The 22,999-nt window shown below is 39.1% G+C and overlaps 1 protein-coding gene across 1 annotated transcript in view; it reads left to right on the top strand.

Moving 5' to 3' along the window:
- Window positions 1–22,999, top strand: part of LOC137291108 (tyrosine-protein kinase SYK-like) — a 172,289-nt gene that overhangs the window by 70,873 nt on the left and 78,417 nt on the right. The window contains exons 7-8 of the mRNA XM_067822390.1: window positions 1,247–1,317; window positions 13,046–13,172. Of these exons, the coding sequence (XP_067678491.1) occupies window positions 1,247–1,317; window positions 13,046–13,172 (198 nt within the window). The remainder of the gene's footprint in view (window positions 1–1,246; window positions 1,318–13,045; window positions 13,173–22,999) is intronic.

Raw genomic sequence — 22,999 nt, 5'->3', positions numbered from 1 at the left:
TTTGAGGTTTATTTCGATGACCAATCACATGCCACTCACAATCGCCAAAATGTGATTCTTTAACAAGATATCGCAGCTCAGGAGAGTACCCTCATTCTCCTCCAGGCATAGCCCTTCTGACACTCTGGGTAATGCAGAAGGCTGCAGTGTTTGGGAATCTACATATTCTCTGAAAAGCTCTTGGTGGGTTCAACTAGGCAGTGCTACCTGGGAGAAGTCCCATTCACTGTCTGGGCTGATTGTAGAGCGGGCAAGGGCTGTAAGCTGATGATGAGCCTTATCAGACAGACTGTGCCAGGATCACCTGAGCCCCCACTGCTGCATTTTCACCTTAATGTGGAAAATTAATAATCATAACAATAATAATAATTATATGCATTGATAAAGCTCTGTATCCATCCAAAAAGGTGCAAGATCAAAGCACAATTAATGGTTATAAATCATTAAATGAAATCTGTTGGGTTGCTTCAATTTGACATAAATTCCTAGGTGATGAGTGAATGAGTTTAGGTGGAGGCAAATGAGTTTAGGTGGAGGCATTCAACAATATCTGGACCAGACAATTCAGTGATCAACAGCATCGATCTTTGCAATGAGGATATGATGACATGTCTGTGAGTCTGATCACCTGATCCTGTTAGTCACCTCTTACAACAAGTAAGGGTTACTGAAGGTCAATTCCTTCCATGATCTTGAAGCAGTAGCATTTTAATGGGGACTTCATTCCTCAGAATGTTCTCGAATCTCATATGAGAGATGCCTCTTTGTGATGTTTGATGAGTCATTAGTAGATAATGTCGAAAATCTCCTTCCATATTGAATCACCGTTGAGGCAATCATTTCCATCACTTGAATTAAGTAGCCTTCATCGTAACAGTGGCATAAGGAAGGACAAATTTCCTCAAAATTGAAAACACATCCCACAAGGCTGGATTGTTTCACCATTTATGCCTCCACGATGACCAAACTTATCAAATGTTTCTGCCATGTCTCATGCACACACCTGAAATAAATATGAGGCTATTTTTTATGATGATGAAAATTATGCCATGAGGTTTTCCATAATCCTGATGCTTATAGCTCATTTCATTGCAGACTGACAAGTGTGATAATATGTATTTTGAAAGTATTAACTAGCTGACCTATTATGCAAGCATTTTCATCCATATATTACCACAAAGGATACCTTTATCTTTATCCTGCTGAGAAATAATGTGATAAATATTCATTCCCTTGTCCTTTCCAGGTTACATTGACAACAGCACTAATAATGTCTTGTACCAGTCCCTACAGAATCAAAGACTCTCTTTTATGCAGGTAAGTACTTGCTATAGGAAATGTGATATTGACTACAAGATTTGATAAGTCTGCCTCACTACATGGAGGATACACTTAAAATGAAAACTGTTTTCATTTTCATGAGTGAGTATGGTTTTATTCCACTTTTGGCAATATTTCTGCAATATCACTGTGGGAAACACTTGAAATGGGCTTTACACATTGTAACAATTGGAGACTCAATCCCAGGTCTTTAATATGATGAGCGGATGCTTTAACCACGAGGCTGCCCTGCCAGTTCTACAGTGTCTTGAAAAGTTCTCTATTTGTACGTATATGTAGATATTGATACGCTGTCATTACTGGCTCATATACAGCTTTGTATTGTTACTATAGTCATGAACATGGGTAGAGTGTCATGAAATATAAATGTAAATACCAAGTATTAGAAAAGGGTAAATGTTGTCCAAATGTGTCCAAAGCAAGAAAGTTTGCATGTCTCGCCTGTGGTATTGCCACACACAAGTAAAATTATTCCTGAATTTTAACACTTTCCAGATTAGTTAATCCATTATTTGACAATCTTAATGGTTATTGTACAGTTGTGATTTAATTCATTTGATCGTTTATGAAAGTGTCCTGTGCAATTTATGCAGAGAGTGTTTTCCTGAGTGAATGCAGTGAGGTCTCAAAGAGGATAAAAAGAATACCAAAGATTCATTAAATGGAAACAAATCTCCAAAGTTGAAATCATTGAAATATGGATCAGCTTTATCCGATTTATTCGTTTACTATGGACTGTATTTTCAACCGATTTGGCTGACAAGATTTGTACCATAAAGACAAGGGCAGATTTTGTATGGTGTTGGCACTCACATTCCACCTTCGGTTGACAAATACATATAATACAGCATCACTGATAGGTAAAGTTTGAGCAAATACATAACAAAATTTGTGTTTGTGTTTGTCACTACCTCATCACCTCTTTTGCCAACAAAGTTTCAGCATAGTTACTCTAGCAAAATGGAGAGAGGCAAATGATGCACTCCAGTTAATCTGTACATGTGTTGTGAGTGTCAACACAACCAGCATTTATAAACAAAGTCACTGATTCCTGAACATTCAAGCACATATGCCACCATCACCATTAACATAGAATTTTCGTGGCGAGCCTAGTGTTTATCTCAGTCAAAACATTGTCATTGTCAAGTGGAAGTAACTCTAGAGAACTACTTTAAAAGCCTACCACTAAAATACTAACATCACTGAACATTTATGATATGAAATGTGACCCATAACAACTATCATTCAAACTCTAAATAATGTGACCCAACAATAATTACCACTTAATCAATAATACAATTACAGAAAATACACTCTCATAACACTCTCCCGATTAAGGAAAAGAAACTTTCGCAGATACAGACATACAGCATCATCAAGTCAGCATACATTTAAAGCCTGGAAAGTGCATCAGCACAAACATTGTCGTTGCGTTTAATGTGTTTGATCACACGATTGAACCCTTACGAGGTCAAACTCCACTTCATAAGTCGTTGATTTTCTTTCCTCATTTTATGAAGAAATGTCAAGGTATTGTGATCAGTAAACACTTCAGTTGGCAAAGGAGTGGTATCTAGGTACACTTTCTATAATAGCCTGCCATACCCAAGAATCTCATGAATTCTCTCTTAGACTTAGGTACTGGAAATTGTACAGTTGCTTCAACCTTAGCATGAACTGGCTGTACTGGCCATGCCCTACAATATGCTCTAAAAATTGAACTTGTGCCTTCCCAAATTCACATTTGGTTAGATTCAAATCTGACATTTGAACTTTCTGCTTAGGGGATAAATGATAAATTCTGGTGAGCTAACACATCAGAATTTCTCAACTTTGGTGAAACATTATCACTAAGGTCATCAAACTTCACATTGCTAACACCATCATCAATGCTGTCAATATGTTCTCCATTGTCTGGAGTAACTGGGGAGAGTGTGGCAATACAATTGACCTGTTTGGTTTCTTACCTGTCATGATATTTATTAATCATGTTTACAAGAAGCAAACCATCTTGTCACATATCACTCAGTCTCCAATCTCCACACTGACTTCATATTCCTGAACACATTAAGTTCAAAATACTGACAGTCACTTATCAGGCCATGCACAAAATGGGACCCGTCTATCCTCAAGACCACACTGTACACTCCACTCAGAACCCTCCACACCTTGATCAGTTTCTCCTGTCCATGCCCATTTATAAATTCAAATCATTTGGTACTAAGTACTTTTAGTGTGCAGCTGCTACACATTTGGTACTCTCTGCCTCTTGATCTAAAACTAGTACCAGGTCAGTGTTCATAACTTGTATTTTCTTGTAATGTAAACTGTGACCTATCAGCGCTTTGATCCATTGCTCTTGTGTGATGTGAGTCAGTGTTATACAGATACTGTTATAATTATGGTTTACAGATTAAAAAAATATTTGGCGGAATGGGACGTCTCCCTGGAAGCACTGCCTAGTTGAACCCATCAAGAATACGAAATATCTTAGTGTCAAAAGTGCTGTGTTCCCTGTGCAAAACCTTGGCACTCTCCTGATCTGCACCAAGAGATCAGGATATACCAAACCAAGGGCCGCCAAGAGCAATGGGGCGTCTGACGATAGTGTACTTAAGATGCAAACAAGACATTTCAAAGGCAAGGCCCACATGTTCAGTATGCATGCCCTGAATCTTGCCAATCACAATTCAATAACATAAATACGTTCATTGGCTTTATTAATAAGGACAAGATCAGGTTTGTTAGCAGGGATTCTTCTTTATAAGGCTCTCTCTATATAACTATTCCAAAGAAGTATAAAGCAGTCATTTTCCATGACACACTGCACATGTTTAGAATTGTACCTAGGATGGACTTTGCAGTGAAAGGCACAGGCATGACGAGGACAGTAGTAGAAGCAATGAGCCATGCCATCATGTCATTTAAAACATGCAGTTTGTGCCAAGGACATCCACTGACAAGGTGTTAGTTAGTCTCTGTAGATTCATTTCTCAATTCTCCCTTCCTCTTAATATTTTCTATAATTCTTACATTTAGGTGAGGGATGGTGGGGTAGCCTAATGGTTAAAGCGCTCCCTCATCACGTCGAAGACCCGAGTTTGATTCCCCACATGGGTACAATGTGTGAAGCCCATTTTCTGGTGTCCGATGCCATGATATTACTGGAATATTGCCAAAAAGTGGCGTAAAACTAAAACTCACTTCCTCACTCACATTTAGGCGATTGAGAGTGGGTAGAGACTGGTCCTGTATAAGGCAGCCAAAAGAAAGCCCTCCATTTCAAATTTAAGAAGGAATACGTTGGATTGTTATTTTGTACACTGCATACGTACACGGTGGAGTTGTTTCTCTGAAAGCTTCTCCACAAATGACCAACTGAGCAGATTTGATTTACTCCCATTGCTGTACTGTCCATTGCCATCAACAAAATCAGCCTCGAATTTTTTATTCTGTTCAACAATCTTGGCACGCTTGAAAATGCTGTTTGCTTTATACATGCATCACCAGAGGAGCAACCGATTAATAAGTATGTGCAAAAGAACACAACCAAATTCTATCATGAAGAGCATCCACAGTGCCATATATACTGGACAAAATAAGTATTTTTATGACTGATATTTTATCAGTATGTCAATGAATAAATACATCATTTTTCGTAATTTCAAGATCTACAAATATCCCTAACTATTTTTGTTCAGTATTGAAATGACTGAGAGAGGCATGAGGCTGGTCATGATCCTTTAGTCAGGCAGCCACACCCCGGATGTCATGTTTTATCCAATTAACTATTTCAAAGGAATAGGAAAGGACTGACACTGCCACAGAAAAAGTAGTTTTCATGGCTTTGACCTTGCTTTTAGCATTTAGCTCTGAGTTCCTGATTTTCCTTAAGCAAGTTATATACTCAGCCCAAAGTTTGAATCTAGGCATTCTGGGAAGTGTCTTGAATTTGCATTCCAAGATAGCTCTAAGTCTGATCTTCCACAATATATCCTCCGCTTATAACTTGACTGTAGCATCACTAAATACCTTACCATGTTCCAATATTATTATCATGAATATTATATACAGAAATCTTATGTCTCACCCTCCATCATTTGTCCTGTTAGTTCCCCAGGAACTTGGCAACCCCTGAGGGTTGATAGATACCTTGCCATGGTTCATCACCCCACAGGATTGGCAATCTATTTGTCTTCCTTGCCAATCCTAACTGGGGCCTCTGTGATGACTCTCAGATTTGGTAGATCTTCCAATTGTTCTGATGTGCAGTGCGGTTTCAGAACATATGCATGCTTGGTAGATGAGGGAACTTGTTCATTTGTCATGACTCTTTTCATGGGAATATTTTGTAATGAATCCAATGAACAAGATTGTCTGCCAGTTGTCAACAGATGACTAGCATTAAAGGGCAGATGGATAGAATGAAAGTTATATCTGCTTTGTTGCCATATTTGTACATCAGATGCAGTGAGATGTCATAAAAACTATGTATGTTTTCATACAACAGAATTCCAATTTGTTTCTTCTATCGTCCTGCAGCAGTTGACCTAAGATGGTCATTTAGTGTTTTGTCTACTTTGCCAATCCTTTGTTGTCTACAGTTTTTTTTACCTTATTTTGCCACATCGCCCTTGCCTCAGATCTTGCTTCCACCTTCAATGATTCTGAATCATTGATTGCTCTTTCCCAAGTGATCCCATCTTTCATCTTCTTCAAGTTCTTCTTCAAGAGCAAGTTTTCCTGTATCTGCTTGCAATATTGATAATGACAGCTTCAACTGTGTCTTACACGAGTGTTTTTTTCTGCCTCTGATGCCAGTTACCAATTTTTCATGTACATCTCTACATGGCTACCTTCAGTGGTGGCTGGTGGAGAGGAAAATCTGCTTGACTCATACGAGTGCATCTCTGTGCAGTTACGGAGTATAGCTTCTTAATCAGCAAGAGGCACTCTATGATTGTTTAGTGATCATTCAATGCAGATTTATGGTTTGGTCTTCACTATTTCACCCGTATCCACCATGCTAAAACCTGATAATATTGCAGACCCTCTTAGAGCTTTGAAGACCTACATTGCTGCAGCTCAGAACGTGAAAGCTCATCCTGCTTTCTACAGCCTCTGCAGTGGAAGTATCTTGAACAAACAATGCATTATGGGTGTGATCAACCATCCTTCAAATGTACCTCCAGTCAACCCATCTTGTTGCCTCTGATCCGCTTGAAACCTGAGTGATAGTCTCAATCACAGCAACTGCTATTCGCACAACATTCCTGTCCATATCAGATGTCCAATAACTACACCAGTTCAGCCTCTGTTACTGATGGAGCAATTATCCTCAGCCAGACAATGCAGATAGTGGTGTTTCCCCAGACTCACTTGATTTGATGTAAATGAACAAATTTAGTACTGAAGTGACTTATTGTTAGTCTTCCATTCTTTTACTTCTCTCATGGGTCTACTTGGAAGTACTGTCCTCTGACAAATCTCACACACCCACTTACAACAGAGTATGTGTTCATTTTTCATCTTAATGACAACCCCTATCTTCTTCATGGTAAATGCCTCTCTATGTAGAGTATCACATCAGGATCCTCCCTCTATCTGCTCAACATGTGCACCTTAGCATGCTATAGATAGCAAATGTACCTTCTACAACCCTTTGGGGGACAAATTGCAATGCAAAGAAGGAAAAGAAAACAAGAAGAAAAACTCATCAATATCCCCCACAGTGACAAAATACTCTCAAATTAGTTATGATTATGTCAAATGTTTTGGGGTGTATATAGCAAAGTGGAATAACAGTATTGAAAGGTTTTTTAAGCTCTGCTTTAGAAAGGGACACTGCCACCAAATTCAGGTGAAGTCTAACTTGTTGCCATGGATTAAAATGTCGGGGAAATCTCAAGATCCTCATCCCTGCAATCAAATTGCTCTGAAATCTTTGATCACTGGTTGTACTCTTCACTCCTATAAAGAGGATATCCACAGTGTATGAAACAAGCCCAAAATCCAGCCAGACATCAATCTTCAAAATGTTCCCAGCCCAAAAAGATTTCACCAAACCAGACAAGATGTGGTATATTTACTAAAATGAATGGACCATCTAAAATTTTTTCCCAGACCATTGGGCTTGCCAGCTGTGAATTTTGATTGTCCTTCAGAAATCTACCCTGTCTCAGGCGGTTAGACCTTAGGATTCTGACACTGGTCTGAAGAAACACTGTCTCTAAACTGCTTTCTAACTGGCATTGTGTATTCATATGCACTGTCAGAGGGGTTTCCCGGTCGGTCTGGGTCTGTCATCACCCAGGGTCTTTCTGTGTACGTTTATTGATGTGCAGAGTAAGGCAAATAATAACAATTTTATCAAACACATCCCGATAGTATCCATCCAGCATATTCAGTACGGACACTGTTTTCCTGCAACCAGTCTGGCCGCACATGATGGCACAGTGCAGATTGCGGAGCAGGTTAATGGCTTGCACGAATCTCACATTTTCTATATTAAGTTGTGAATCAGTAACAATGTACAAATATAATTTTAATTTGCCTTCTTTTTTAACCTTCTTGGTGATTTGGATAGTTATCCCCCTCGCTGCCACTGTCAATGCAGCACCTGATGCTGTGCAATGTATTGTTGTCCGTGCTGCACATGTCCTGCCACAGCACATACTTGGTGGTCAAGTAATCCCCGATCTGCATGGCAGATGGGTGCAGGTCTTCATTTTGTCCCACTGTTGCAGTGCTTGCAAGACTGCGCTGAAGAGCTGGTTAGGCACACCTTCCATCGTCACTTCCACTTTTGTGATCTCGGGGTTGAAAATCTTTTCACTGTTTCTTTGAAACAGCTCGTATTCCTGATCCACATGTCTTTCATTGCTCGCACCGGCACATTCAAGTTGATGTTCCACAGTGTGTCACTCTTGTCCCGCACAATCGTTCTATGTTGTGGTATCCTATCATAAAGGATTGACAGCTTCCCCGAGTACAGGTTTCGAATATGCTAGGCCAGTTCAGGGCTAGTGACCATGTGGAACTCAAATGAGATATTGCTGACTTCATAGCTGCTGGCATATCTGTTTGGTGTCCGCACGACTTTGCTGTAGTTGTTGACAGTGAGTTTGTATTCCAACCAGTCAACCAGGGCTGTCTAGTAAAACAGTGTGTGTCTCTTGAGCAACTCGAAGTTGGGCGACACCCAAATGGCTATTCCTCTACTCTGATTTTGTCTAGCTGGTCTTACATCAAAGCATACCCAACGTGCAACCAAGTCGATCTTCATACATGTTGATACACATCGATATTACACGCACCCTCGCTTTTCCATAGTTTCTGGTAACAGTAAAACATGTCTCTCAACAGCTCGATTTTGATGGTGTTTTTTTTTATGATGGCTCAACCAATGTTCTACACAAGTTTGTGTTTGTCATGGTCAGAAGTCAATATGATGTTAAATGTTGTCATCGTTCTCACCCAGGATGGGGAATCAAACCAGCAGCATTTGTTTTTGATCTATCTTGCTTATTTATTGGTGATGGTCACCGACTGATGCATGACTTTGACACCATGAGGCTCTCTATATCTTTCTATTTTTCTAGCTTTCTTTCATATTGTGACATTATATGCATGAAAATATATGAGTTTAATGTAATTAAAATAATGGATGATGTTCAGATGGATGATTTGGGTGGTGGTGTGTTCGATGAAGACACTTCATTTACGAGTAACGTCTTGAACAATCAACTCGTAAAACAGACCCTCAACAATTATTACGACAGTTTAAGACGCAATAAAATTTTGTTGAGCTGCTGTATTGAGACTAATCCAAGTTTTTTATCGATGACAAGGGCACACTGCGATTGAGAGCTCATTCACAAATCAATCTCGTGAACACGCACACAAGAAAACCGCTTGCTGTTTCGATGCTGGCTGGAAAACACTGTGTTAAATTTCTATGGGATGATTTATAACTTCTAGATTACAGCAATGCACAGCCTAAACTTCCACTCAAAGTAGTCTGCAAAACGTGATCAGCAAGACGTCAGGGTCGAACTCAGCAATGTCGAGCCAAAGAATCAGCATTAAAAAAACTGTTTGATGCGTACTGGAATGAGCCTTAGTGGGGTTTTGAATTCCCTGTTTGAGAACTGCGAGGGTTAAAGAGGGTATTGCGTGGAGAACTTGTGAACATAATGGGAAAACTGAACGAACTTGATAACCACATTGCTCATGAGAAAATAAAGCTCTGTCAGGTCCAAGACAATGAGGCTACGAAAACCATCATCGAAAAACGATTGTGCGACATGCAAGACAAGAGATGGACTCGATTGGAATCAGCTTCCTCGAATTGAGAACAGCTTTGATCTCAGATCAGCCGTGTGCTGGAATTTACCATCAGTCGAGGCCTGAATGAAGACACTGCCAACAGGATCAGAATTTTGTTCTGAGAGCAAGGGATCACAATCGCAAGTGTTCTGACAGCATTGGGCTTCATGATGTAGACCCTGGTATTAGCTGTGACGGGAGATGGTGATACACCAACCCCATCATGTGGTGGTGATATCAGAGGCTGGATGAAAAAACATCTAAAATCCCTCGAGGAAGCCGTGGCCCATCTTACTGGTAAAGCCACTGAATCCTGGATATCATCGTGGTTGCTGGACAGAACTGCACTGAGTTATAAACCAATCATGCACCATGTCAACGTTCATCACCAAAAACCCATAATTTTTTAACTTGTCAATGAAAGGTGCTCTGAGATGCATCCCAGCTGTATCAACCACGATATTCATGTGTCTGAAATCTGAAACATTTACGTTATCGCTTCTAGAATAAAACACTCCCGGTTTGTATGTTTTAAAATTATTATATACTGGACTTATATACTTTCAATATACGTATGTACATTACACTACCAGGAATATTGACCATTCAGCTGCTGCACACAATCGTTTAACACAGCCAACTCAAAGTCACACCCTGTGACATCACCTGCCTCCTACAATGGACCAACATCTATGAAAGCAACAAGCTGTTCATCAGTGGCGTCCACAACCAGATAACCAACGGTTACTACAGCATATGTGGCAGTACAAGAAATTATCACAAGGCACCATCTCGGAGTTTATCAGTTTTAGATATAAAACATAATCCTGTGAATATAGGATACCTCAGCATGGCACTGCACATACCATAATGACAAACACTCAAGGCATCAGAATGCAATTGAAAAAATGTGCCAGTCTAGCAATTTCCAACCTGGGGGACACTCTGCTGGTTAACAAACCAGGAATAAGCAGTAAACTGTACACCTTGCTACTGAAAAACAACGTTTACAAACGTGTTGAAGTTCCTGCAGCCAGTGGGGACAGTAATTTAAGTGAATGTCACTGACATCACAGGAGCAGCCGTCAACACCCAGTATGTCTTAGTCCACAGTTGTGGGGATAAGTGGATGATATATCAAGTGTTCGGTGGCAAACTGTTTGACCTAGACGATTACAAAACTATGGTCATTACTTGAAAAAAAACATACAGCTCCATCTTCACTGACAACAGCAAATGGTTTTGGGCATAATCTTGTATTAATTGGTTTCTCAACATCACGCTCAACATCACACTCAACTCTCCATACGTGTCCACAAAAAAACAAAGACCACTACCTAAACAAAGTCATACACAATGGGGTGGCTGCTCGTGCCTTATGTCAAGAAGTCACAACAGTCTAATCGTCAGCGCACATGTGAATATGTCAGTTATCAAGTAAGCCTGGGGAGGGTAACGTGGAATTGGAACTGATATCCGAATTCGACATGTTTACTGGCTTGGGAAATATATCGGGAAATTCCACGCTGATCATCCAAGTCTACCTCGGTGAACCACCTGCACGCAAAGTCGAAATTGTGAAAGGACACACAACATCAATATCATGCTTGTTCTGTTTATGTGTGGGTGAACATTGATTGAATCAGGAACAATGGTATCTTACCTGGGTCTTTCATTCCAAATTCCTTATAAGAACTGAACTGAACACCAGATAACACAGGCAACATGTGAATATCAGAAGTGCCTTCAGAATTAAGTTTAAACTTTCCCGTTTATGAATGGGATCTTTTAGTTATGAAACCGAACTCCACACTCGTCATAGAAGTCTTTTTAAAATTGAGCCGTATACCTAATAATAGGGAGGATACAGGATGTGACCTTTTTGTCTGGCTTGATAATATTTTGAAGATTTATAGAAGCATACAAATCATGTTGTTTCTTCATACAAACTGAAGACATATTTCCACCACACTCACAGACAGTAAAATCTCAGAGGAAGAGTTTCCTTTGGTACTCCCTGAATTCGCAAAATATCACAGAGTAAAACAAGAGATTCAAACCAAGTCTCTTAAAAACCCTGCCATCTGCCAAGGCAAGAAAAAAAATATGTAGAAAAAGAGATACAATAAGCCCAATAAGGCTTCATTACGAAAACCAAAGAAATCATAGGAGATTTACATTAAATTGTTTCTCTGAGATCAACACGATCGAGTAAACAGGAAGTGTTGGCTCCTGGCCAGGAAAACAACAGGGAGACCAAAAGTGGTTTACGCATTTGTGGGAAGAGGTTAGGGCTGAACATAGCTTTATTCAAATAAAGCTTTACAGCGACTGAGGGAAACATGATATCATACCCCCATCATACATACAACTATCTTAGAGCCAGTCCTGTTAGCAGAGGTTCATGGCATAAGGGTGCATCTCACATGACTATAAGCTTGACTTGCAATTATCAGACAAAATCTGTGTGGACAATGGTATTATCACAGGCTTTTTGTACACTATTTCAATGATCATTGTTTGAACTGAAGGCCAGCCTTCATGGACGAATATGCCAGCCACATTGTGCACATGCCATTGGTAATTTTGATCAAAAGCCCTAAATCAGGAATGAAATATAATAAATGTGTGATACAGTTAATGCAAAGGGTTGTTGCATTAGACAGAGCTTTCAGCTGATTTTGACATTCTGCTTGGTTATTTATACTTATTTGATTCTTTTGGCATTGCTTGTGAGAATTTTGAATCATATCAACATAATTATTAACAAAAGGAAATTTTTCAAAGTTTAGTTCTGTGCATAAACAGCAGTTTTTCTTTTTGCATTTTGATTTGCCTTGTCTTTATTCCTTGAAGATATGTTTATGCAGACAGTAACTTAAACTGAGGTTTGGATAAGTTCCTTTGGTCAATGGTAACATACTGGTACTCTGAAAGATATGGGATATTGAGATACTTTTGTCCATGTGTATATATTGATAGAGATATGCTCTCTCTTGATTGCCATTGTTTTGAAGAGTGTTCACATACAGATTTAGAAATTGATGCATATTCTAAAACTGCATCATTTGACTGTACATGTTTGTATATTTGAAAAGATGTTTCTATCACATATCGGGAGGTTTTTGCTGAATTTGTCTCCGAGATTATGTGTATAGTGATGCTTTTTGTACATATGAAAGTTTGAGAATTCCTTGTCATTAATGTAGGGCATAGAGACTGTTCCATTTTTTCCCCTTCTACATGTTGGAAAAATCCTGTTCACATACTAACAGGACAGCACCATGTGAACTTGTTGCTACAAGTTAGGAACAAACGTTAAGAAAACAGGAAAGCTTAATGTAATTAGGCATATATATTGTCTTCCATGTGACAGAGTGAGAATGATGACCCTCCGGATGTACAAGCGCCAAGTCCCCCAAACACGCAACGCCGACAAAGTGGATCCAGTCGTCGCCCTCTACCACCAGTTCCAGCAAGGCTGCAAGGAGAGTGGGATCAAGGTATTTTGTTGCAATTACTGTGTGATTGAACCTTACAGATCATGAAGATAGATCTTAGCAACTAGATTTGCTCGTGACAATCATTATTTCTGTGGGAACTGACCATAGAATCCAGAACCCAATTTTTTTAATCCTGGTATGTACATCCCGTTGCTGTTTACAGATTTTTGGCATTTTTATTTATGATTACACAATGCCATTTAGAAAGTGATCAAATGCAACATATGTCATATTTGGGATTTCACTTTCTCACTAAAGTACAAATTCTAGTACTTTTTTTTCTTGAGTCCCATCCGGGATTCGAAAACGCACCCTCAGAGTCAGGCACCTAATCGCCAGCACACAAAGTCAGCCGCTTAACCCGCTCATGTGGAAGTCGCAGTGGCTGAGCGGGTTAGGCGGCTGACTTTGTGTGCTGGCGATTAGGTGCCTGACTGAGGGTGCAGGTTCCAATTAAACCTTTTGATCTTAGGAGGGGTGGGCTTCATTTCCAGAGGATAAATAGAAACCTGTTCAAAATTTCTCTGCAAACTTGGTGGATATACCAATCAGAACTTAAAGTGGTGCCTTTTGCCATTTACAGGTTTTTGTGATTTATTATTTTCTCAGTTTCCTTGGAAACATTTCAGACTTAGTCTCAAAAGGGAGAGGTGTCTTTTGTTTCCTGAGCACAACTTGAAATCTATATAGAGGCTTTCAGCAAAACTTGGCAGATGTGTGAGGCAGATCTCAAAGTGGTGCCTTTTGTTATTTTCAGATTTGTTTTCATTTCTATATTTCTGGGTTTCCATGGAAATGATTCGTACCTAGTCTGAAAAGGAAGGGAAGGGCTTGGTTTCCGGAGCACAACTTGAAAACCATTTGATATCTTGCAACAGGTCTTTGCAGATAGACAGATCTTGAAGTGGTGCCTTTTGCTGCATACAGATATATGGCATTTATATTTTCATCTTTTCAATTGAAACAATTCGAACTTAGTCTAAAAAGACATCAAATAACTGTCAGGTGATTTGTCCTTTCAAATATTATGATAAGGGTCTTGGGTCCAAGTGAGGGTTCCAGTGAAATCCCTTATCTAACTGGCATGCTGTTCTACTTGGGGGAATTAACTCAGCAAAGAGTCCAAAGTCACAAGCAGCTAACTACAAATTTATTAATATGAAATAGAACAACAAGGGTGGCCACAGAGAGTCGGTACAACCCTCTGGCCTGAGGGCTAGAGCTGATCTGAGCTGGGAGTCCCCAAACCCTTCGGCTTAATACTTGGTGACTTATTTATCTTGACTTGAAACAACAAAAATATTAAGGCTCGTTAAAAGATACAAAATGGGTTTGCCCTATAATAGCCAATGAAACACTGAATATACAGAGTGGAGTGTGACCTACTGGAATAACCATGCAGAGAGGAGTGCTCTTAATAATATTAATCATGTCTAAAGTGGCATTAACCCTACTGGCACATTTACTGAATGCTTGGGCTAGATCTGTACAAGCCTGTTTTGATTTGTCATTATAATAGCTTGGATTACAATAGACTGGTCCATGGCTTAATGACCATAATTTAAAAATGCACAGTGTTATACTGATTATATGTTTTCTTCAAAGCAGCTCATTAATCAATGTAGACTCAGCTTTCGTCTTAATGAATGGTTTGTCTCACAGTGGCGTTTTGAAAACCTCAGGCTGAGATTGATGTACAGACATCTTTAAACAATGCACTTGTAATTTTAAACCGGTGTTGAATTGTAGATCTATGAAATTAATTTTTGCTTTAAGCTCGTGTCTTTCTCTAAGCTGCTACTGATCATGATGAAATTAATATTCTATATGTATAATTTACTAATATCTGAATCCTAATGTATAATGTTTGTAGTGGTAATAAATGAATTTTTGTATAAATTATTATTCCATGATACAAATATGTGAGGGGTGGCGGGGTGGTGATATGTCATCTTCTGATCATTCTTGTTATCCAAGTAAGTCAACAAACATGAACTTAGAGATTTTTCAGCGTTACACCTTATTCTGGAGTACATTTCAGGATTTGTCCCTGGGCCCAACATCAGGTAGAACTGAACTGTTTGATAAATCTCTATGTTCATTTAAGCTTCTTCTAAAATGCCAATCAATCATCTTAGTCAACAAAATGTACACTAAAATGTTGCCATATTACTTTGAGTGAAGTGACTCTTGAGTCAGTATTGGTGCATGCATTAAACGTCACACGTAACTGAAAACACAAACATAATGAAAACATGATTATCACTTATTCATGACATATAATGTACATTGCTGATTGTGAAAAAGAAACAAATAAACAAACTTTCAAGCGTGCTATTGCGGATCAAAAGTGCTTCTACTTGGGTTTACTTGAAATGATGGATTTAGTCCCATTCATTGCAGTACGATTTCCATGAGTCCCATTTCTGGCAGTATGCTGTTAAAACCTCTTATTTGATAGGGAATAAATTACTGTTTGGACTTGAATAGGGATTAACTTAATCGATCGATGGTACCTTACCATGAGAGACACAAGCAAGTAAAAGAAACATGGTAACAAAATCCAGAATGAGTGTTGTGGGCTGAAATGTCAACATCTGTGCAGTAGCCTTTAACTTCAACAAGTTGATCAATCGCTGGTACGTTATCAGGGGCACTTCCGTAAAGCTGTTGTGAGTGAATGATGAATAACTGGTAGAACTCTGTTCTTAGGAATAATGGTTAGTTTGTCATAGGCACATTTCTTCATGTTGCTGGTCAAACGTCTCGCAGCAATGTCACCTAGATCCGTAGCATATGTGTGAGGCTTCCCACGTCTCACAACGGTTCCATTTACAGTTGTAGTCACAGTGGCCAGACATCTAGCATGGAGACACCTCCAGGGAACTGAGCCATTCTTGTTTTCCAACCATCCAGAATCAAACTAAAAATGCTTTATGGTTCAGAATCAAGCACCCCGTCTACTTTCCTTCCATCTAAACAAGTATTTATGCCTGTTAAATTTCCTTCTCTCAATCTGCAATGTATAAAAACACTTTCTGTCTCCAAGTGTACAATATACATCCTATCAAATCCAAAATAAAAAAAACTGTGTTCTTAATGATTAGATGAGCAGAGCCAATTGATCAAGTAGGTAGCAACTGATTAATTAAGGCTTAACTATCTAATCCAACAAGTATTTATGCCAGTCATATTTCTGTCTCTTAATGTACAATGTATTAAAGACAATTCTTTTCTGCAAATGTACAATATGCATCCTATCCAATCCAAAATTTAAAAAAAAAAATGTGTTCTTAATCATTAGGGTAATTCATCAGGTAGCAGTGGATTAATTAAGGTAGCAGTGGTATCAATTAGGTAGCAATGGATTAATTAACCCAATTTCATTTTCACACAGGGTCAATAACCCAATTTCATTTTCACACAGACCAATTAGTCGTAATTAATGATGGTAGGTGTCCCAATTCTGGCAGAGCAATATCCGTAAGTCCCATTTCTGGGAGTGGATTATAACACCTCCCAAATTACGTCACCTGGAGACTGCCAGTTTTGGGATCTTACCAAATGAAGCATGCTGGAGACAGAACCCAGTCACAGCGGGTGGGTGTGCACTCAGGTGTGACAAAGACTTTTCATTGGCTGCTTCATTTGCCGATACACTGAGGGCTTATTGTGTGTATATAGAGATGATCTGTTTGACTGGCATTCTGGAAGTATGGTGAGTAATAAGAAAGTAAGAATTTCAATGGATACCAACTTCTTTTATTGTGTAGCAAACATTTCATGAATGGATTCTTATACTGTTGTAAAGGAAGAGTGACAACGGTATGAGAATCCATACCGAAATGTTGCTTCATATGCAACAGAAGTTGGTATCTATAAAGAATGTATGTAGAGATGCCAAGTTTTGTAAATACATGCTCTCTACATTTGTGTTCAATGCAGTCAAAAAATACTAAGATGGTGAACTACAGCTTGGCTGGAAACTGTTGTTGGTCAAAGTACACATAGAACTTGAAACTGACAAAGTGAGTTTGCACTCGTTTCCGTGTGATCCAGTCATGTAAGAAAAATGGATGCAGTTTGTTTGCAACCCACAGACATAATAACAACCAGTACAAGTACACACCTGCCTGTCTGTGTAATTACATAATGTGACAGAGACAGAACTCAAGTGCACGATCCATAAATCACTGTGTTTTGTTTATGGTGTATAGCCTGATTAGTGTTAAAGGGGCACTGATGCAGAGCGATTAATGTTTCTCGCCAACGGTCTTATTGCCAATCACTTGCCACTATTGTAAAATATCCATGTTTTTTTTTGTCTGAATGTAATAGAGTATCCCAGCAGTATAAGTTTTTTTCAGATTTTCCAGTGCTTGGATGGTATAGTGATGGATCCAATTTGATCCTGTTTCCGTGTTTTTTACCTCAACATTTAGTCATGTCATGTGAAAATATGGCATCTGCAGGCACATTGCAAGCCATTTGTTTTGTATAAGTCCAATAGATTGCAAAGTTTTTTGTTTCAGTAGTAAATGAGGGTTGACCCAATTTTCAAAGTAAAAATCCTGTTGCGGCCCGGGCTTTTTATAATGGTAGCTACACCCCAGGTCTATTTACTATGATCATAAGAACACATATACATTTGATTTATTTCAGTTCGTAAACTGATAACAACCACTTTGCCGTTGCTAGGAAAATCTGAAATCTGCTTGTAGGTTACAAACTGATTATACCTATTTACCTAAGTACATATACCTATTTACCCAAGTGCACAGTAAATGCTTATATGTATTTCTTATGTGACAATGAAGTTCCATTCATATCCTCCAAACAGTGTTTTCAGGCAATTAAAATTGCATGCAATACAGCAATTACTTATCCCTTGCTGTAAACCACATTTGGTGGTATAAACCTCCACATGTTATTTGTCATCATTCACTTGGACGGGCGAGATGTAACTACTGCGCCACATTTCGGGGCAAGCACCATGATTAAAGCAATTTGAAAACAGTTGATACAATATGTCCTGTTCTTGAAGGCTTCAGCTGGGACACAATCCTGCCCCATCGCCTTACCACATTTAGCATGTGCAACAGCATGTTCGACCTTGGCTCGAGTGATGGGTGAACACAGGTCACTAGTGTTTTCATCCACCACAGCGGTATTGGCCAGGTCATCCTGTATCTGAGTTAGGTGACCATCATCATAATCATGCGGGGCACAATCCTCGAATAGTGATCTGTAGTCCTCCTTCCATTCCGTCTAAAACTGAAGCTTTATCCCAATACACCTCCCCATCTTGTATAATTTGCCATGGGATCAAGGACGACATTCTCAACACATTAAAATCCAGGAAGTTGCACAGACTGTTGTGTGTGGATAGCACGTAATCCACAACGGAGCTGCCATTCTTGATATAAGTGTAATCCTGATTACCCATCCGCCCATTCACAACACACAGATTGCCATCGACAAGGAAATCCACCAAAAACGGTCCATACGAATTCTCTTTTGGATCAATTACTTCTCTATTGGGTATCGAGTCAACTCCCTGAATGAAGTCACATGACTCCCCAATCCTAATTTTAATGTCACTGAAGATGACTACTAGGCCTTCTTTCTGATAAAGGTGTAATCTGTCCAAGAGATTGACAAAGAAGTGTACTGTATCGTTTGGACAGGACGATGATATCGGCGGGAGGTAGCACACACACAATACAATGTTCACAACTGTGGAATTAAGGGATGAGAGCTTCAGCCAAATTATGTCCTCAACCTCATCGTCCAGCAATTTAACATTATACCTTTCGAGTAATGAGTTTCTGATGAAAGCCCCCACCCCACCTGACCCACGTTTAGCCCGTTGGTTGATAGTTTTCCTGTTGTTTCTGTACCATGTATAGCCCTTCAAATACAGATTGGATTTGGGTTTCTAGATATTACAGTCTTATTATTAATGCACTCTAAATATAAGCAGATCATGTGTTTTTATCAAGTTTTGAAATGCATACAGATATACTAAGAAACTAAGTAGAATTGTAGGACAAAATATAACAAGGTGCATTTACTTCCTGGCTGATGATTAAACTTAAAAGTATTTTCATTTAGTTTTCATATTAGTGAAGTAACAGTAACTTCATCTTTGTTAATCACTCTATACTTATACCATCAACTGCACATTGAGGTGGTAGACATCATGAACCAGTCACAAATTCTTGGATATCTTTCGAGTATGCATGTGAAAAAAACAATAACAAATGCAACAACCAGTTCAAAGAAATTTCTCTGCACAAGTGCCTCTTTAAGTTCAAACTGCATGTGGTCAATCATTGAAGTTGTGTATGGCATATTGTCATTACCAGACAGGCAGGAAGACACATTGTTGTCAATAAACAGACACTGAGTTTTGTCTGTGACAGAGACTGCTTACCACAATGAACATTTTTCCTATGTTTCTGAAGACATATATTTTGAAACATTTCAGTTTTTCAAACTGAGCAAGTTTTAGCAATGAAATTAGTAATGCTTCTAATGCTACACTTTCCTGAAATCTGCAAGTATGGAACTAGTGTATTTTAATGCTACAGATCTAAGATGCGTTTAATCACAGAAAACATCTCTGGTGGATGTGCATTGTGACATCATACGCAGTCATGATGCCATAGTGTCGATGTCATAAAAAGCATCTGTCACCTCTTATGATCAAGGGATCTGAAATGATCCCGAAAGGTTGTGTGGGAAAGAATCAAGGAGCTTTAATTCAAAAATATCTTGGACATCCATAGCAACTTCTTAATGCTTCTAAAAGATATCATCAGAATCTGTGCTGAAATGTTCCCTTTCACAAAATAAAAGAAGTTGCAAATATTCTGCAAACCACAATCCACTGAACCAAACCAAGACCAGTATCTGTGTATTTTCAGACAGTTTATAAGGAAAAAATATCTAAGTTGATCAGAAGTGGTATTTGAAGAAAATCAAGATGAATTCACACAGTGGATTAATTTAGCTGTGGTCACAACAAAAGCCAGTTAATAAGTACACATTTGCCTCCATCCAAGAGATACAATGAAATCCATATTTTGTATCAATGATGGATGATATCATTTTAAAAGTGTGTAGTTCTATGCACTTTAATATTCTTAATGCATGCCGGAGATTTACCCGAAGCATATTGAATGTGTGTTGTTGGGGAAACCTGTGTGCTATGCAAGTGCATTGAGAGATGTACCAGAAAAGAATCACGAAGACATTCAGTGTGAAGTTCTTGCAGCATCAGACTCTTGAAGATCCAGGTTCAATTTGATCTTCAGTAGCCCATGCGTGTCATGAACGACAGCTAACGAAATTGGGTGGTCACGCCACCTGACTTTGTTGACACGTCATAATATCCCATTTGTGTAGCTCAATGCTCATGCTGTTGATCACTGGATTATCTGGCTTGATTATTTACAGACCTCCGCCATAAGGCTGGAATATTGCTGAGTGCAGCTTTAAACTATACTCACTCACTGTTGCTGCATCATGATTGCTTGAAGGATTTCAACACTTGGGAATATCTATCTGGGAAACATGTACTGGTCAAATCAGATGATAAATTGTATCGGGAAGAAAACAGTAGTTTCTGCACATCCTTCATCTACCTGTGTGACATACACAACACAACAGCATCCTGTAAGGGAGCAGGACATTAGCCACCCGGACATAAGAAATCCCAACAAATGCCACCTGGACAAAAGCCACCTGGACAAAAGCCACCTGGACAAGTGCCGCCTTGGACAAAAGCCACCCAGCTATTTTACCATTACAGAACAGGCAATTACCATTTATATTGACTTTAATGAATTTTTTAAATTTCAATTTATAAAATATTTAATTTGAAAAGAATTTGTTTTGGGTTGGGGGGTTCGTGTAGTTTAAGCAACTCTTTTGTGGCTTTCATACATCAGATCATAAAAATGACCATGATTATCATGACAGTACAGAGCAGTCCAGCCTGAACGGTCAAAAACCAGAACTCATGGCAGCTATACCTGATTCACCAATCACCAGGGAAGAGATTTTGGAAAGTATTGACATTCTTAAATCAAACAAATCACCAGGATTTCATGGCATGATATCAGTATTCTTTACACTCATCTGACCTCCTCGCAGCATACCTAGAATTACTATTTAATATTATATTGGAAAATGGTACTTTTCCACACTGTTGGATGATTGGTATCATTGTTCCAATTCATAAACATGGTGATTCAAATAACCCAAATAACTATAGAGTGTAAGGGATAACAATCAAGGCGCCAGCCAGCACACAAAATATTTATTCACAACGACTGGACAAGACAGAAGACAAGACGAGACTGATGCACACATGAAGCACGGATACCCCGCTTACAGTAATCTCCTCTGATTGACTCACCGCGTCATGTGTGATGCACGGGTATCGCACTAATTAAAGGGACCGTCCATCTCATGTTTACACCTCACATCCCTCCCCTCCAGTAGGGTTTAAGATTACAAGATCTTTACTAACTAAAATATTTTTACGTTGCATATCCGCTGTTTTAGAATTTACACACAGAAAATCACCTAAGATTTTACTCACAAAACCTGTCTGAAAATGTTTCTTACGACATTTAGGACCAATTAGAACTTAAACTGCAACGTTATCACCGATTTCAAAGCTTCTTGATTATCTATCACAAGTATCTTGACGTTCCTGTTTGGCTTGAACATTTTTCTTTGAACACAATTCCCACAGACAACTCATGTCTGCTACTTCCTCCCCTCCAGGAGAAACACTATTAGAGACGACACACATCACTTAATCTACCAAACAAGGCGAAATAAGCTGATACTCCAGTTGTTCTGTTTGGACAGGAACACGATTTCGGGTCACACTTTGTCCCAATTCTTTTCACTGATTGCCGCTTTCACCATGGATGACTTCAAAGTTCCATGTGCCCTTTCCACTGGATTTGCTTGAGGACAAGCTATCAGGGTAAAACTGAGCACAACACCCCAATGATCCATGAAATCCTTAAATTCAACGGACTTGAAAGTTGAACCATTATCAGTGTGTAGTGTATGTGGGGGTCCAAAGATGGAAAACCGTTTTTGAAGCACATACATTGCTGCCACAGAGGCAGCTGATTGTACAGGAAATGCAAACACCATACGTGTCAGATCATCCAAACTTTTCAATGATGTAGGGAGTGGTCCAACAAAGTCACAGTGGATAGTTTGCCAAGGTACTTAAGCTGTCCGAGTTTCACGAGTGGGACTCCGCGGCTCAGCATGAGGACCCTCAATACATGCTGAACACAGACTGACGTATTCTCGAACTTGTCTCTGTGTAATGGACTTATCAGTCATCCTTACTAAATTCCATGTACATATCACACCAAAATGAGCAAGATCATGAGCATGCTTGATAACAGCATACTGTTTGTCTGCTGATAAGGCACAGATAGGTAATTCCTCTGAATCCTCCACTGGAAATCTTGACAGAATGTCACTTGGAATGTTATCATTCCCAGGTATATATTCTACATCAAACTGATAATCTGAAAGTTCTAAATACCATCTTGCTCATTTATCAGATTTTGATGACATAATAAATGTCAAAGGCCGGTGGTCTGTTTTAATTACCATAAATATGTTCTCTAAACTTCTATACTGCCCAGATAAGTGCTGAAGCTTCCCTGTGCACAGTGGAACAATTCCGTTCAGTTTTTGACAACTTTTTTGAAGCATAGCAAACAGGATGACCATTCTGCAGAAGTACCCCTGCTAAACCCGTTCTACTAGCGTCTGTCTGA

Source organism: Haliotis asinina, chromosome 7 (assembly GCF_037392515.1).
Source record: "Haliotis asinina isolate JCU_RB_2024 chromosome 7, JCU_Hal_asi_v2, whole genome shotgun sequence".
Lineage (NCBI taxonomy): Eukaryota > Metazoa > Mollusca > Gastropoda > Lepetellida > Haliotidae > Haliotis > Haliotis asinina.
Note: the sequence above shows the minus strand (reverse complement) of the source record. Positions and strands in the feature narration are given on the sequence as shown.